The sequence below is a fragment of the Cinclus cinclus genome, chromosome 4 (genome assembly GCF_963662255.1).
Source record: "Cinclus cinclus chromosome 4, bCinCin1.1, whole genome shotgun sequence".
NCBI classification, from domain to species: domain Eukaryota; kingdom Metazoa; phylum Chordata; class Aves; order Passeriformes; family Cinclidae; genus Cinclus; species Cinclus cinclus.
The window spans coordinates 25,130,855-25,149,273 of record NC_085049.1 but is presented as its reverse complement, the minus strand read 5'-3'; the positions used below and the strand labels follow the sequence as shown (position 1 = coordinate 25,149,273).

At 44.5% G+C, this 18,419-nt stretch overlaps 1 protein-coding gene across 1 annotated transcript; it reads right to left on the bottom strand.

Annotated features, from left to right (window-relative positions):
- Positions 1-351: 351 nt before the first annotated feature.
- YBX3 (Y-box binding protein 3) lies at positions 352-17,790 on the bottom strand. Its single transcript, XM_062491818.1, has 9 exons — positions 17,524-17,790; positions 13,860-13,923; positions 11,527-11,560; positions 6,648-6,737; positions 5,903-6,025; positions 4,614-4,705; positions 2,421-2,592; positions 1,288-1,388; positions 352-889 (listed from the first exon to the last, which is right to left on the bottom strand). Exons 1-8 carry the CDS (start codon positions 17,714-17,716, stop codon positions 1,323-1,325), a joined length of 834 nt encoding a protein of 277 aa, XP_062347802.1. The 5' UTR covers positions 17,717-17,790; the 3' UTR covers positions 352-889; positions 1,288-1,322.
- Between the last annotated feature and the right edge of the window lie 629 nt (positions 17,791-18,419).

The window sequence follows — 18,419 nt, the reverse complement described above, 5'->3', positions numbered from 1 at the left end:
CTTGGATTCTACTGTTTACAGAGCACAGAAGCCTAGCAAAACAGATGAGAAAAAAAAACATTCCAGGAACTCACTCTGCATCCCCCAATCTCCTGCCACAAGACAGTACAGGAAAACCCAACCATTAAATATCATTAGAGCCAGAGGAACAGAGTAACAGTGTAAGTTAGAGCTCTGTTTTGTGAATCCTGTGCAGAAGTTTTGTATTGAAGTATATCCACCTAACCATGCTCAGGTATCATCCAGCAAGACGCACCAAAGAGGCACCTCTCTTTCACATACAAGTACTGAAACAAGATTAAAATCATGTATTACTTTAAAAGCAAACATGGAAAAACACACTAAACCAGATTTTTTTGGTAGTTGAAATCACTTTTATTTGTGAGGAACGTCACCCATGCTGCACAGTTTCAAACAGATCTTAACAAGGAAAGCAGAAGTTTGTCCTCCCCAAGTCCCGCAGTGAACAGGACTGGCACAGAAAAAAAAAAAACTCACACTTGGGAGGTTTAGCACCAGCATCCAATAAAAAAAGCATTTTATTTCAATGTTAGTTCTTTGGTTGTTTTTTTTCCCCTTTTCAGTTTGATACAAAAAAAGAAAAATTGGAAAAAATCAATACTAGCAAAACAGTGAAATTCTAGGGAAAAAAAAACCCAAAAAACAAAAAGCCCCACAGTTGCTGTTGAAACTAAGGAGGTTGTTCTTTCTGAATCTCGTTCTCTTTCTCTCTTCATGCATCTATCTTGTAGGCGTTCCCTGGATCTCAGCTGCTGGTAAATTTTCTTTTACATTTTGGTATTTCAAATCTTTACTTTCGTCATCACTGTTGACAATTTATTGCTTGTGTGTTTCTTTGGTGTTACTTTTGAGCTGTACTTTAGGACACCTGTTGGGGAGCCAAATGTTAAAAATGCAGTTTAAATTTCACTTTCTCAATAAACAGATGAGATGTCAAATGAAAAGAGAGGCAGGATAAGCACAACTGGCTTATCCTGTTCATAATCAGGATCTACGTAAAATAAAGTAACTCATTAGCATATGCTATTACTATGCAGACCAGAGCACTTCCTGGGAAAAAAAAGAAGTAAGTTATAAAGCAAAACTTACTTTGTGATAAATACGGAGGCAGAGGGCAGAAAAGAGAAAAGTAGCATCTTGGTTTGCCTCAACAGCACTCTCAGAACTTATCACAAATATCAAGCCATACATAAGTGGATGTGGCCAGAATCCTAGAAGCATACACACTGCCTCCACTGGAAAACAGGAACTGTCCTTATTCCTTACCTGAGCGATGGTAGAAGTGCCTGGGGAGCCGGACATTACTCAGCACCACTCTGCTCTGTCACTGGAGCAGGATTTTCAGCAGGTGTTTCAGTTGCCTTTGTCTAAGACACAACAAACTCTTATAGGTAAAGGCTGACCTCCACACCCTTCCTCTTGTCAGTGGTACAGCCAGCATAATGCAGGCTTCAAAACAGACAAGAAAAAATAATCTCCAGAAAATATTACATATTCCTGTATTTCCTGTTATAGAGTATTACACAGCAGATTTTTTCAAGGGAACACCTGAAGTAGACACTGAATGAGAAAATCTCCCCTCTTTAAAGTACAACCTCTGTTCGCAAGCAGTTTGCTGAAATTATCTGGCTCAAACAGCTCAGGAAACTGATCTAGAGCTTTCAAATCCATCTCTCATGCAATATAGAGAGTTGAAGTTTATGGAATCAGGAAAACACAACCGTTTTCACTTCAAAAATAGTTGTTACAGTCTGACCCCAATTAAAAACCATCCAGAAGCAATCCCTATCCTACTGCTGGCTCCTTTTACTATAAGGTGCTTATTCTCCAAGAGGGTCAGAAGAAGCAGGCAAGAAGCCAGCACATCAGATTTGGTCAGACTTATCCAGCACATGAATACATTCATTAAAAACTCACACAGGGCAGAGGGTCTTGGGTGTTCACCCCTTTAAAACTTCTGCTACATACAACCATAAAATGGTTTGGGTTGGAAGGAGACCTTGAAGATCATCTTGTTCCAACCCCCTGCCATGGACAGGGACACCTTCCACTAGCCCAGGTTGCTCAGAGCCCCATCCAGCCTGGCCTTGGACTTTTCCAGGGATGGGGCAGCCACAGCTTCTCTGGGCAACCTGTGCCAGGGCCTCACCATCCTCACAGGGAAAACTTTTTCCTCATATCCAATCTAAACCTACCCTCTTTCAATTTTAACTCATTCTCCCTTGTTCTGTCACTCCAGGCCCCCACAACAGTCTTGCCTCATCTTTCCCTCCAGGCACTGGAAGGCCACAAGGAGGTGACCCCAAAGCCTTCTCTTCCCCAGGCTGAACCATCCCAATTCCTGCAGCCTTTTCTCCCAGGAGAGGTATCCGTGGCTCTGAGCAGCTTGGTGTCCATACCTCTTTGCCTTCCTGTGCCGGAGCGCTGGCTGGGCGCGGCCGGCGCCGGTAGTTGTAGGGGCGCCGGTAGCCACGGCGCAGCGGCTGCTGGCCCATGGCACTGGCCTCGTGATGGTTCTCCTTGTTTTCAGCCTCTCCAGTCACCGGGGCAGGGCGTGGGCGAGGGGGCCCTCTGAGAGAGGCAGAAAGAAGTGTTAAGTATGAAAGAAGCCCAAGAAAGGTTAAACCACAGAAATTTTCACTCAGCCAAACCTCCCATAACCAAATAACATCCTCAACAGTTTTGAGTGCTAGCAAACCAGCCCTCTGGGTTTTGACTAGCACATGGTTAGAAAGGAAAGACAAGAAAAGTGGTGTCTCTTCACTGCTGAAGCTACATCACTATATTCTGCTGTCCATCCTGCAATGAAGATGCAGTTAGTCCTTTTGAATTGATGGCTAGCAGAAGAAACAAGACAGTAGTGGCCACACAGGCTGATCATGCTGAGTTACCTTTGGCATGGCTACATACCAGCCCAGTCCTATTCCTAATTAATGGTGCAGTCCTTGCAATCCTCCTCACTTCTACCTGCAAAACATTCCTGGATCTTTGCTCTCTGTCTCATGTTGCCCCTCTTAACCAATTAGGAAAAGCACCTATCACAGGTGAGCTGGACCTCATTAACACTAAGCTATCAAGTCCACATTCTTGATGTATACAAGATGCATTTCACCTTATTTTTAGTATAAACAACATTTATGAACTGTCAAAACACAGCCAAAATCCAGTTTAGCTTATCCACAGCTACCTAGTCCCAAAAACCAATTTAGCTTTTCCAAAGGAACCCAACAGAAGTGCCAGTGTCACTGGATTTAGTGCCTGTAAAGAAAAGCAACACCCATTAACTCAAACAGAAGTATTGTGCACTAACAGGATGTATCACTCCTCTCACGGGAAAAATCGCATCAGAAAAATGACAAGTTTCCATTAGTCATGGACAAGTCACTCAGCCTGTGATTCAGCCACACAACGTGCAAAAACCTCACTGGACTTGCTATGGTGCTATCTCTGACTACCCAAAACTCATAAAGACTTTCAGGAATTATATTTATTCAGCTTGGATGCCAACAAGCAGCAAGCATCAGTAGTATCCCATTCCCCACAGTCCTAGATATAACAGCCAAATTGAATATTCATAAACAGAAAAGCTCAAAGTAGAGGTGGAAGGCTTGTGGTTTTAGATCCAGATTCCAAAAGGACAGATCCATTGTGCATGGAACAGCAGGTCATTACAATTAAGAACAATCTTGTTATTCCTATCAAATTCAGCTTGTTGCTGCTCTTGCACTGTTATTCACTTCTTACTTTTTGTTTTTGAACAGACAGGCACATGAAAAAAAATTGAAGATTATGTAATTTTCACTGTTCATCTCTAAATTATGGAATTTGACTTCGTAAGCTACTTGGTAAACAAGGACAATATAATGAGGGGCAATTGAATGAATGACAGACAAACCAGCCTCCTTGAGGACCTTTAAAGATCATTTATCCAACACCCTTCAATTAGATCAGGTTGCTCAGAGCCTTGTCCAACCTGAACTTCTAGGGGGCATCTACCTCCTCTCTGAGCAACCTGTTTCAGTGTTCTACCACACTCATAGTAAAAAACCCTCTTCCTTCTATTTTATTCTAAATCTCTTAGTTTAAAACCATTAACCTTCATGCTAACTAAATAGGCCCTGCAAAATAGTTTATCCCCATCTTTCTTATAAGCCCCATTCAAGTACTGGGCAGTCACCCACCTCAGCCTGCTGGCCAGGCTGCTTCGGCTGCAGCCCAGGACATTGGTGGCTTTCTGGGCTGCAACTCGACATTTACATGCTCACCCGCCAGCACCCCCAGCAGGGTCCCAGATCAAGGTTTTGGGTTATTAATTGTCCAGGAAAGTATGACTCTTCAGGTGGGAGGACAAGAAGTGAGTACTGCAACTCACTTCAATATGCTGCTCAGTTGCGAGAAGTTAATGGGATGCTAAGAATTTTTTCCCTTTCTGGGCCATTATGATTCTGAACATACAAGCACATGAAACAGATTTCCCCAAGCAATTAGAATGCTTCTCACTGTCCCTACCATTTGCATAAATGTTCCCACACTTGGAAGCCTGTGTATAACACAACAGCATCTGAATAACTGAGCAGAGGAACTGTACAGACCTGCGGTAGCGGGGACGGTAGGTAGGATTCCTGTGCACTTGCTGAAGTTGTCCTCCTTCTGTGACCCCATCCTTCATGTCTCCCTCACCACCCTGCCACCAAAATAAAACAGAAGTGTTGTATTTGACAGGCAAGATATTAACCATAGCCCTGCATACAAGTTCAAAAACAATGTATCAGTACAGAAACTCCAATATATTGGGTAAAAAGAAGCAGATTCTCAAAGGCTTAAATTCAGGCGAACTTAAGATGAGGACAAAACAAGAGCCATCAGTGCTGCCCCTGCTCTTCACAATAAGCTGTTCTTAGAAACACTTTCTCTGATGCATATTAATTGCATTTCACTACACAAAATACACTGTAAGGGGTACGCATTATGGAGAAGCAGCTATTGATCAGGACAGTTCTGTATTTTGAAAGCTAACAAAGATATCACAAACTTGCCACAGACCACTTCACATGCTAGACAAAGCCCCATTCCACAGGGAACCCCCACAAAAACATGAAGAAATTTTAAGACAGAAAAACTATGACCTCACATCAAATACTCTTTCTACACAGTCTTTTCTGGTTTTCAGAGATGCAGTAGTTCTCTTTCCCCTTTAGCTGTTAGCTGATAAACCTGCATGTTGTTTTGGGTGGTGCTTTTTCTGGTTTGATTTTTGCTTGTGGCTCGTGTTTTAAATGCCAGCCATCAGTAACATCTGTTTTATAAAATGTTACATGACTTACAGTTCCTTGTGTATTATTCTTCCCGTTAAAAGAAGGAATTTAACAAGATATCTAGAAACAGAAATGCATCTTCTGTATCTCATCCAGTAGGAAGCAAAAACTATAGCCTCCTGACAACCCTCAGCAGGCTACCTTAAGTCTGACAGATATCCTTGCCATTCTGCACAGCCATTTTAATTACTGTGACAATACACCATTAAAAACCCCACAATCATCTGTGATGTTCTCTCATGTATAAAACTGATTAGGACAACTAAATATTCAAAGGAACTAGGGTAGACAGTAGGAACAGCATTGTAGTATTTGACAGGAGTTGAGATGTAACTGAGAGACTCAGAACTCAAAAAAAAATAATGCTTCTCAGTTTCCAACAGCTTTACAGTACTTACCCACTTTTCAATACCATTCTGTTCTGGTTTTATCAAGATGCCTTGTACACTAACTTGAAAGTTTATTAAAATTATGTTGCATGGCTAGAAGTGCCTCAGACAGTCAGGTGAGAAACACCCCTACCAGTACTGTGTGTGACAGCAGCAAACCAGGGAAATTGAACTCACACTCCGAGGTGGGCCCCGGCGTCGGCCAAAGTAGCCCCGTCGATAGCGGCGCCGGTCTGCAGCGTAGCGGCTGCCTTCCACGGGGACTCCATTTGGACCTGTGACATTAGCTGCTTCTGCACCCTAGAAGGACAAAAGAAAGGCTGCCAGGGTGGTATGAGCAAAGAACAACCAGCTACAGGGAGAAGATGAAACAGGAAAGAGACTTTTTTACCTAAGTTCCAAGCTACAGTGAGTCCTTTCTCCCACACAGGGCAAAAGGAGGTTTGTTATTCCCAACTCCTTAATAAAGGGGTATTATAATGAGTTAAAATACTGAACTCTTATCCAATGGGCTAGATTCAGATAAGAAAGCAAGAAGGAACTGAGACAAAAATAACCCACAAAATATGTTCAATTTCCTTATGCTTCTACTTTCCTGCAAGCTCCTACAGTCATTAAGCCACCAAACTCCAAGAAAGACTGTTCAGGGCAATATAGGCCTCAGCTAATTACTGGGCAGGCTGTGGGCTTCAAATGTTCTCTCAAGTAACAACTGCAGATTCTAGAAGTACTAGGATGCAGTTTCCTAGTAGTTTGGATACATATATAGAAATATGCCTTAATGAAGCCTTTAAAAACCAGATTTGTCCCAGAAAAGCTGTACGAATGCCACCAACCCAGTGATTAACACATCAGAGACAGAGATACAGCTGAAGTCTGTTATCTCTGTTGGACCACACCCTGAGACTTCATGATCTCTCACCTTCTCTCCCTCGACCACATCAAATTCTACAGTCTCTCCATCACCAACGCTGCGCAGGTACTTCCGTGGATTGTTTTTCTTTATTGCCGTCTTGAAAGGAAGATGCATAAAAATATATTCTTTCATGTTACTTATTTTACACATTCATATCCCCACAGATGAAGGAAGGGCAGTATTTCTTTGCTACAATTCCAACCCTACGCACCAGGGCAGTCACCAAGCTAAGGTATTTCAAATACACAGATGTCTCTTATTTCACAGGCCCACCAATACTGAGTTCAAGGCCTCCTCTTTTCTCACTATTTATGAGTTTATAAATCAGCTGCTGCCCCAGCATCTGCTCTGTCCAGCACACTGATTATGGAAATTATTACAAATCTCTGCATGAACAGAGTTTGTACTCAGCGTCTGATCTCTCCCAAGCTGTACCAAGGCAGATCTAGCAGCAAGTGTGACCCCTGCCTTCAGTCATTAGGAGAGCTGTAGACAATCTACAGAGAACTCAAGACCCAGAGCATTTCTGGAGAGGCATTACTACATGGTACCATGGCAAGACATAGTAACTAGAAAAGAATTACTGTAACTCTGGTGTAACAAATAAGCATTTTATCTAAGCACTGTAAACGAGACGCTGAATATAAGGCGAGTCTGTGCAAACACAGCAATAGTACAGAACAGATAAATGCAATTTTAGCCATCTACTGGACAGAAACCCGAAAGTACTACAATAATAGTTATGAATAATAATACTATTATCGTTATATAAAAATAACAACATGGACTTGGATCAAAGCCAGTTGTACACCTCCTAAGACTCACAGGAAACACTCAAACCTCCTGCAGCAATTTTCAGTATGTCAGCTACAAAGAGCTTGCTCATACTCTGTGGAGTATTTCTAGGACTTCACAAAAGGTTGTTAGCACGACAAGCCTACAGTCTGTTCATTAGGCAAGGCTTCACAAACAGGAAAATGCCAGGGAGAAAAAGACCAATACATGCATTGTACAAGCTAATCCAGCAGGTATTTTCTTACTGAAAGGTTATTATCTCGCATTAGGTTAAGACAAATTCACATTAAGTTTCCTGATGTGGGAGCCTTTAGTTAGCAAGAAGGAGGGAGGTGCAGAGAAACACACATGGAAACACAGGGAATAAATCCGGCTTAAGAAATAGGATGTAGGGCAGAAACAGAAGAGCCAGTCATCCTACCTGTCCTATCTGCAGTTCAAGCAAAACTGTAAAATGACCATCAGGGGAGCTGTTACCTTTGCACAGCAACAATATTTAGTCAACAACAGCCCCAAAATATTTCCAACTGAAGGAAAATTTTGTTCAGTTAAAACTCATCTTGACTAGTCTAGGAAACTTAATTTTCCTTGCTGCTGAATACAATTTTTTGTGTTTCAGGCAACAGACCAGCATGTCCTTCTAGCCATACCTTTGCCTATATCCTTCAGCATCCTTGAATAGCCTACGGAAGGATACAAGAGTGTACATACTTCTATCAAAGCAAAAATATCCCAAGAGGTTTGGGGCTTTTAAAACAGAAACAGGATGAGCTGTACAAGTCAATTCCTTTGGGAATTACTTTAGCAAACAGAGACTCCACAATTATCTCAAACAACTGTTTGCTTTCTGCTGACCTTTTAGTCTGTCTAACTAAAAATTAGATAGAAGTGTTGGCTTTTCCATAAATGTTATGCACTACTACTAAAACCCTTAATCTGCAGCAAAGTTAATGATTTAGTACTATTTGTACTGAAACAACTGACTAAAACTTGTAAGACTTGTGCTTTGCATGTGACAGATGTCAATAAGCTGCATTTTAAACTCCTTCCCCTTCCCTGTAAGGGCAGAATAAGAAAGGACTAGCAAATTTCTTTTCAGCAGAAGATACACTTGAGATTGATGAAGCTTCTCAAATACCCCTCAAAAAGCATAATGGAAGATAAAAGCAACAGTATTCCACATGTTCTGTCCCCAGCTTTATGGGCAGAAACCTCAAGAATCCAGATCTGCAATTGTCAACAGGAGGTAAAGGCTGCAGTAGGCTGGAGCTTGTTTTATAAAGGTAATCAGGACAACTTCAAGTAAATCCTAGAAGTCCAAGCAGAAACTGCACAGCTTTACTACTTCAGCTGCAGATAAACATCACTGAAATAAGCCTCTAACAAGCCTAAGCTCTAAGCTTGATGAACAGACTTTTACTCTGTGTATCCAGAGGGGAGAGAGAGCACTATTCTCCCTGTTACTGTTTACCAGCATCCTGCAGGTTCCAGCTTCTCTGATTCAGAAGACAGATGTTTCATATTAACAGACAACACTCAACAAAACCTTTCCTTTCCCAGGGGAACACTGATTAACAGGGAGCCAGAAGTGCCTCCAGAGCTAGTTCAGGTTCTTGTTTGAAAGAGTTCTTTCCATATGCTCATACTACCACACCATCAGCACATCCAGCACTGTCCCAGTAGCAGCCAAAATTTGTTAAACAGATTCCTGGTGCAAGTACTTCATGCTGTGCATGATGAACCCAATCCAGTGAAGTGAAGAGAAAGAGTAACTCCTCCTCACAGCTTGTTGATTTAAACTGTATGTAATTAAATGTCACTGCTCTGGCTGCTGACACTTTTCCTGTTGTTAAACTGCAAGACACACTACAGCCCATGAGGCAGATGACTCCCTTCTGCTCACAGCACCTGTAGCTGACTGACACAGTGCCCTGGACAGCACCTTGCACCTACCAGACAGGGATGCAAGGTGAAGAACTGCCCTTCCCAAAAACACTGCCTGGAGCCCCTGCAAGACAAAGGGTTAACTCAAACCAAGCCATGCATGCCCTAGAAAGAAAAGCATTTTAATCTGTACTAGTTATAAATAGCATCCAATAGCCAGACACCAAGCACTAACCCCCATTTCAATCATGAGATTGGCCTGTTCCCTCCCCATGCAGATGCATGCAGGGGAGGCAAAGAGAAGCTGTATCTATTCAACTAGGTCAGCCTTATTCTGAAGGGATTAGGAGTGCAATCCAGCCTCTCCCAGGCACGAGGGAGGGGCAGAGCAGGCACTATCAGTGCAGAGGGAGCTTGAAGCAGGATGTTTGCTCACAGAATGGATTTGCCTCCCTTGTTGGCCCCATCAGGAGCTCTAGCCAGAAGTCTCAGGCTGTAGGACCGAGCACATCCATGTGGAGGGTGAGGAACATCCAACTGCTGCCAAGCCAGAGCAGCACTAGAAGCATCTACTTTGCCATGCTCAGCCTGCCAAGAGGGTTAATCCAATGCAGGCCTGCACATGATGTGGTATTTCTAAAACAAAGCCAGTTTTGCTTACCCCGAAAGGACTTCAGCCACAGGAGATGGGAAGTGCCCACCCCTCTCCAAACACACACCAGTTTACATTTAGGGGAATAATCTTCTCTACAGGTGAAGGAGACAAAACAGCACAGATAACAGTAGCTTTCTGTTTAGGTCTCATCTGGCAACCTTCCCAAGCAGAACAGCACTGATCTATGTTACCTGTCATCAGCAAAACAGCAATTTTCCAGGCTATTGTCTCAAGTATCAAGAAAAACCTCATTTGTCTTTAAGGCAGTGCTACCTATCCAGAATATATTTCCCTTCCAGAACTGTTCCTACCCTCCCCTGTACACAATCCCATCAGACCACATAGGGGTCAGCATGCCTACAGCACAGGCTGCTAAGGAAGGTCACCATTAAAAATCAGAACATGCATTGACAGTTCTTGCTCTCAAGCCCACCAGCTGAACCAGGAACATATACTGTGCACACTTCCCAACATCACTTTCTCATAATAGGCACTAGATTTATCTCCTTCTAGCTTCAGCCAGGTTCAGATAAGGGGTGTACACCCTATGACCCAGAAACAGTTACCACTATTTAGTTGTCAAGACACAAGAACTAAACTAACTCTCAGGGTTGACTCATCAGCTAAGGATATATGCACATATCCTCATCCACAGTGACCAGCCTCGGGAACAAACTTCCTGGTTTCATTTGATAGAAATACTGTCACTTATGCCACAGAGAAAGTTCATGCTTTCAAAGATCACATCAGCCTGCAGACATTTTATATGGGACAAATTCTAGGGGCAAGATTGCAGTTTCTGGTGAATGATGCAAAACCAGATCTAAGCCAACTAATCAGCTGACATCAGCACAGAGACAACATCCTCTGTCTTGCCATTATTTGCCTGCAACCTGAGAGTCACAGTACAAACTTAGAACAGCCTCCTGACAGCCCAAGGAAAGTTAACCAATAACAAACTGCTGGGCAAGCTCTCTCTGCTTGGGCACACAGCCTTTCTCCTCTTCTGCCTAAGAGCAGCTGCCTCGTGCAGAAACAGCTGATGGCAACCCAGGCTGGTCAAGAGCCAGACTAGATCACTTTCTCTCCAATACCAGGGAGGGCAGACAGAATAGACCTGCAAGTGAAGAGGGCAGGATAAAACAATAGACACAAGGAACATGAGGAAATGGGGAGAAAGGACAGGCAACAGCAGCAAGGTCTTCACAGAGAGGTAATCTCACCAAGGGGAGACAACCAAACAAAAACCACACCAAAAAGAAAACAAACAAACAAACAAAAAAAAACCAACCAAACAAAAAAACCCCCACCTTTAGTGCTCAAATTAGAGCAGACAAGAAAGGTTAAGGAGGATTAAAATACCTAGCCCTTCACAGAGGAGGAAAACAACCTAGTATTTCCCCCTGAAAATCTCAACATACACATCCACTGAAGTTATCTGCAGAAAATATTCTAACAAGAAGCCAGGACAAGGGTGGGTAGCTGTTGCAGGAAGCTGCATTAGAAGCCTAACATATTACACACTTCTAAGCACTATTACTGCTGTCTTACCTGATGAACAAACACATCTTCTTTGGTATCATTCCTGTGAAAAGACAGTGGAAAGTTGTAAGAGTTTAGACTAAATAGACTTAACTAGAAATGCATGGCTTTTCAAGTTGAACCCTCCTCCTTTCAGCCTGTAGCACATGCCCTGAATTCCATAGATTCTGTCTAAGCCTATGCTACCCTACTCTGAACTTCTATGGTCACTTTGCCTGAGAACAGAAAGGACTCTCAGGCCTTCAAAAGCATGAGAGGAAAGGGGAGGTTCTCTGTAATCTTCTGGCAAACATTCAGTGTTTTCTTTTTATGCAGGGCAGAGTTGATGACTGGACTGCTTGTTTTTCACTACTCTAACTCCCCAAAAACACTTCCAGAGGGACTGCAACTTGAGCTGTTATCCCAGAGGTCAAACAAGACTATCAACAGGACTGGCCACAGCTGTTAAGAGAGATCTCCTTTCAGTGAAACTCAAAGCAGCCGGGCACTAGAGGTGTAGAGAGTCTACAGGAGGAGGACCCAGACATGAACATGAAGTTTTCTGGATTAGGCCAGACAGGCTTCCACATGCAAAACACAAAGATAAGTCTGAGACCTTGAATCTGTGTTCCCATACAATAAAAAAAGAGCCTAAGACCTGCCATCTGTTCACTCAATTCCTTCTCAGCAAACAGAACAGGTGGGTCAAAAAGTTTGTGAAGATAAAGCATAATCCCAAATTTGTTGTCCTGGATTGAAACATTAGACTTCACATTAGGAAGAAAGCTAACAAGTTATCACCCCACAACCAGGTGCAGGCTCTTACATCAACTACTATTATAGATTTTAAGAGGACTTCCTAATTAAAACTTTTCTTCTAAGATTACATAACACCGGATAATAACCTCCAGAGACTGAGATTAATACACCGCAACTGGCTTCAGATCCATGAGCATGGGGTCTTCCACCCCTTTGTGCACTGTCCAACTCACCCAAATCTACCTGATGTGTAACAGCTCAAGGATATACAGGAAATAACTCGCTAGGTATGTTTTTTGGAAGACAAGTGCATGCAGTAGTTTCATTCCTCAAAAAAGCACGTGGAATATTTAAGCCCCTCAATCCCAAAGATCTCAGCCTTAAAAGCCAGAGTTTCCTGTGGGAGTCAGCTTGGCCAACATCCCAGACCAGACCAGTGTTCGCGATGAGGATGCCCCAGGCCTTGGAGGGCACTTGTTTAAGTTCACAATAGTCCCTGGGAAGAAAGGTTGTCAAAAGTTTTGACCTGTTTGTGGTGATGTTTTATAGCCCTCATTTTCTATCAGCTGCCCTTATTCCCAATTACATCATCCCTTTTCTCCTCCCAGTTCTGGAAAGTTCTTGTGTGTTTGTACCCCCACTGGTTCATTTGCTGTGTTGTTCCACCCCATCCTACCCTATTGGCTCCTACCCCACATTGCTCCTCCTTTGCACCACTTTTTCCTTTACCCATTGGATTCTGACCCTGCACCCACTTTTCACCATCCCATATATTTACACCCTGGATTTTCCCTCACCCTCATCTTCAATCTTTGACTCCTTTAGTGCATGTATGTGGTTTGGGCCTCGTCCCACATTTTCTTTTATAGTTATTAAAGTGTTTCATTCCAGAGCTGTGTTGTGGACCCATTCCTCTTTTCGCCACCCTTGCCCTGGTATCAGAGAACCTTTAGAGGCTGGTCAGGGAGACTACCGTGGAGTCTTGCACCTCACAAACTCCCACAGTTTCCTCCAGTAAACTGGAAGCATGGGTCTTCTGCACCTAAGGTTGCAGTACGATCAATCTCACCTACAGCTATTGGGATTCTCAATGCTATTCATACATTTGTTTGTGCCCAGTGAAGAGGGAAAAAAAACAAAAGATACAAAGAGAATTTTTATGAAACCCAGGCCTGGCATATTTTCAGTGAGATACTTTTAGAGAATCTCAATGAGTATCCACAGGAGGTATTCTGACCAAGCAATTAACACTTGAAGTCTACCCAAAAGTATTTCCCTCACCCTCCTACCTTTCTCAGGCCTTCAAAAAAAGCCAGGCAGTCACTAAAGAATATGCAGCTCATTAAGAGCATAGCAGGAGTAAACATGAAAAACAGGTAACAGACCAAATCTGTAATGAGTTTGACCCTTTCTGTTTTCTCCCCATACTGGGGGCTGAGGGATTTAAGAAAGAGTTTGCTGAGTGCCTGGCCTAAGCTGACTATCAACTGCATGAACTTGTAGTCAGGTCCTGAGGTCTCTGTTGCAATTAGTAACACGAGGCCTATCATGTGCACTATGAGTCTTAGTACAGCATAAATATAACTATCAGAATTTAAACATACCTGTTGATAAAGCCATATCCATTTCTGACATTGAACCACTTCACTGTGCCAAGAACTTTGGTGGCTGGAAAGAAAATTAAAGAAGTTACTCTAAAATATAAGAAAGTACAATAATAGTATATAACTGCTTCTATAGTTGCATATGAAATTGCAACCAGACTTCGGTTCCCTTAACATTCAAAGCGTGCCTTCATCTCCCAGTTCACTCTAATGCAGTAACAACACACAATGCTTTAACATACTGTTCTTCATCCAAGGGTTTACCACACAGCATAAAACCTAACTATTTTCAGCACTGACCATCCATCCCTCTTTTTATTTCTTATCCCAGAAATGGGCAGCAAAGCTGAAAATCCCACTGCCATTCATCAGTTCCCTTTAGGTTAGTAGCTGACATGAAACATAGCTGAAGGAAGCTGTTTAAAATGCCTCTCTTTCACTGACAGTTACCCTTCTTTCTTCCTTGGAAACCAGAACTGCCCAAAGAAGCAATATCAAGTACTGTGCAACCCTGTCAAGTGGAAAGGCAGTACATCCTTATTCTGGAAAAGCTCCTTCTTGTACTGTCAGCATCACACTAACCAAGTAAGAATCCACATGACTATTTTTAGTATTCCTACTGCTAAGATAATCTGATTGCTCCATTACAAAGTGACCCAACTTCATGTTCCATGATTTTCAAGATCAAGGCAAGCTCCTGTCTCAACAGTAAGACAGCATCTACTTAGAAGCCACACTGCAGTCTTATAGGACCTGGCAAAACCTGTTTCTCCAACTTACAGGAATGTGTAGGAGGAACTCAACAGTGATGGAGGCAGTTCAACCCCTCCTTACCTCACAGCAACTGGATAGAGACCACAGACTTGCACTTTTCAAATTTCTAGTAAAAAGGAGAGTTTTAGCCTCTACAATTTAGAGCTGTTACTCATTAACACTGCTTGATTACACCAACGGAGCAACCTGCAGCAGTACTTGAAAAAGGTCTAATCACCTACAGAAGACTGCTTGGTAAAAATCTCACATACACATTTCAGGGGGTGGCAGGAACCCAAGAGGCAATTAAAAGGAAAACAGATGAGAGAATCTCCAGTTTAGAAGTCCAAGTCGCCTTGCTAGAGTCAAGAACACACTGTAAATTGGTACCTTCATCTGCTCTACACCTGTATTCTTTTCCAAATATTCACAGGGAGATGACAGAGCCAACCAGACCTTTGGTCTCAAGGTGTCTTGCCATTCTCATGCACCCCTCAAAGTAAGAACATCTGACAACAGCAGTGCATTGTAGCACTGCTGCTGTTATTACTGTCAGTAACTGGCCCTTTCAGAAGGGAAGTTTTTGGCATCCTTTAATACACTTTTTAGTATAAAATGTTCTTATTTAGAAGCTGCAAAGTTAACATGACTGAGATATCACATAGAAAAAAAGGATTCTGCCTAGTACAACATATATTCCCAAGAATTCTTGTTTACTGCAACAGAAAATATTGTTTCAGTGCCCAACACTGGTTCAGTAAACAGTATTCAGCACCAGTATTTATAGCTGTGCTTTTAGTTTCCCAGGGACATCACCACATACAGACACTTCCTGCTACCACAATGGCATCAGCTACAAGAGCTCCCTGCACGCACACAAGTCAGCAGGAAGGGACTGGGAACACAGAAAGAGTGCCAACAGTACCTGCACGTTTCAGCCTGTTCTGAGAAACAATGCCAGTACCACTGCTTCCCTCAACATCATCCTTCCCTTCCCCTCCCCTGCAAAACACCTTTGGAATCTGCTAGCCTATTTGAACCAGATTAGGAAGAAGCCTAGTAAGTATGACAAAAGCCCTCAGAAGGATTTAAGAGGCTGAGGAAGGAGAGGCAGTCAAAACTCATTCTGTGTCCAGCTGGCTGCAGCTAAGTGGAGGAGTATGCACACAGTTTAAAAACAACATTGTTCCAGGGGGGAGACTTCAATATATGCCTCCTAATACAGTGTTCTAGAGATATACTATTCCCTGCAGACGTTTACAGTCTCCCATAAGTATCACTGTGGGCCAAAAGAACCTCAGGCAACAGCATGACACTGAACATCCACCACACGGTCACTGGTAAGCCTGAGCAGGGAAATCTGGCCAAGAGGAGGACAAGCTCAGAGGAAAACACAATAACCAGTTAAACTGATGAGTCACAGAAGGCAGTAAATGTGCTGACGTACATCCCACCAGCAAGTGGAAGCCCACATATTTCTACAAGATGCTGTTCTCTGATGCTATCAGACGAAACAATCATCAGCCACTCCTAGCCATGACAAAATAGCCTTTCAACAAGGAGAGCCAAAGCTTCCTGTGACCAGGAGAAAAGAGAAAGTTGAGTAACCTTTACCCATATTCCTAGAAGTCAGACATTTGGATGCCCCCAAGCAAGCATAAGACTTCGCTTCTAATAGGATCTTTGTAAAAGAAGGCTTAAGTGAACATAACTACATGGGTGACCACTAACAGGGACATTTGAGGTAGATTTTAATGTAAAATAATTTTCAATTAGCATTTACAGTGATCATTTTTCTCATTATTCCTAATAAAAAGCTTGCCTAGCAATAAAACCATTTTACAAAACCATCACCATGGTGGTTTTCATTTTCCTGCTAGTTCAGGAAAGGCACTTCTACCTTCACTTCCCCCCATCCCTTCTCTCCAAGCAATAGGAAAAGGTGAACAAGGTAAAAACATTACCAGGAAAGAAACAAGCAACATTAAGGCAAGAAGCAGCCAGATATATCAGCAGATACAGATGTGCTGATTCCTGTGTCCTAATTACTGACAAATGAGGTAACAGCAAAATAAAGCTCTGTTTCCAGTCTCTGATTTGCTAGAGTTCTTCCTAACTCTGCTCCAGAGAAATCCATTATCTGGCTCCTCTTTCTTGCAGCAAGACCTCAATCGTCCCCTTCAGAAGAGAAGGCCCTACGTATCCTTAAGGAAATTTGGGACTCTACACTGTAAGTCAGCTTCAACTTTGCCTTTACCAAACTCTCGGAAGTTACACAGTTAGAAACAGTACACCCCTATCGGCAGCAGCCTGCAGATTGAAGTCCTGTACTTTTCAACAGGTTGATCCTATTTAATCACAATGAAAAAAAGAGTCATACTTGCTCTGCACCGGGCTTGAGCAGACAAGGCAACATGACATTTCGTTTGTCTTTTCACTGATAGTAAAGTAGAAACTAAACCCCGCCCCTCCAAAAAAAGACTCAAAACACACAAACCCCACTAAATCTGGAAGCATTACTAAAGCAGCAGTCTTTATGTATAGAAAAGTTGTGCCAGGACCTTAAAGTTAAGGAGAAGCACACATGGTTTCCAGCAGCCCCTCCCGGGGAATGCCGGCGGCAGGTGCCGCGAAGAGGATGAGCCCGGCAGTGCCGCGCTCGCTGTCCCGCACGCTCCGGGCCGATGAGGCACTCACGGGCTCCCGCCCAGCTCCCGAGCGCGTCACGGCCGGCGCCGCGCGGCTCCCCCGGCCCGCGCGGGCGGAGGAGGCGGCCCGGCCTGACTCACCACGGGGGGGGGGGGGGGGGGGGGGAGAGTGGGGGCGTGCAGCGCGCCGGCCCGGGCTGCGGGCGGACCCCCTGTCCCGCTGCAGGTGCGCCGCGAAGTTGGGATCGGGGCCCGCTACTCACCCAGCACTTTCTTCGCCGACTCGGCCGCCGCGGTTGTGGCAGCGGCGGGGGCCGCCTCAGCAACAGCCGCACCCGGCGCGGCGGCGCTCTTGGGAGCGGCGTCCGGGGCGGCGGGCGGCGCGGCAGCCGCGGCCGGGACGGGCGGCGCAGCGGGCGCGGGGCTGGTGGCGCTGGTCTCCGGCGCCTCGCTCATGGTGCCGGGCGTAGGTGTTGGGTGCTCGGCCGCGCTCGGTCTTACTGCCCCCAAAATGGCCCCGCCGAAGTTTTAACACAGTCAGCGGGGGCCGGCGCGGCACGCGCGCCGCCTCATTAGCATTTAAAGGGGCCGCGCCGGCAGCCAGCGGGCGGTGTCGGGTGCGCGTCCCGTGTCGGAGCGCGTGGCACGGCAACGGCACGGCACGGCACGGCACGGCACGGCACGGCACGAAGGAGAGAATCCACCATCTACAACTCATCGCACGCAATCTACAACTTCTTCGTGAGGGGAAGAGGAGAGGCAGGCTCTGATCTGCGCTCTGTGTGACTACGGACAGGACCCTGGAGCTATGTCAGGGGAGGGTTAGGGTGGATATCAGGAAAAGTTTATTCTCTCGGAGAGTGGTGGGGTACTGAGCAGGCTCCCCAGGGAAGGGTCACAGCCCCAAGGCTGCCAGAGCTCCAGGAGCGTTTGGACAGTGCTGTCAGGCACAGGCTGCGAGTGTTGGGAGCAGCCTTATGCAGAGCCGGGAATTGGACTCGATGATCCTCGTGAGTCCCTTCCAACTCGGGGCATGTCCCGTGGTTCGGGAACATGGCTTTGGGTGGGCGCTCTCCGGCCGCTTGTCTGTGCCTGTCAGTGCGGACACACATGGCCACGCGTGCACATAGGTCTGTATGTCTGTGTGTCCGTGTGCGCG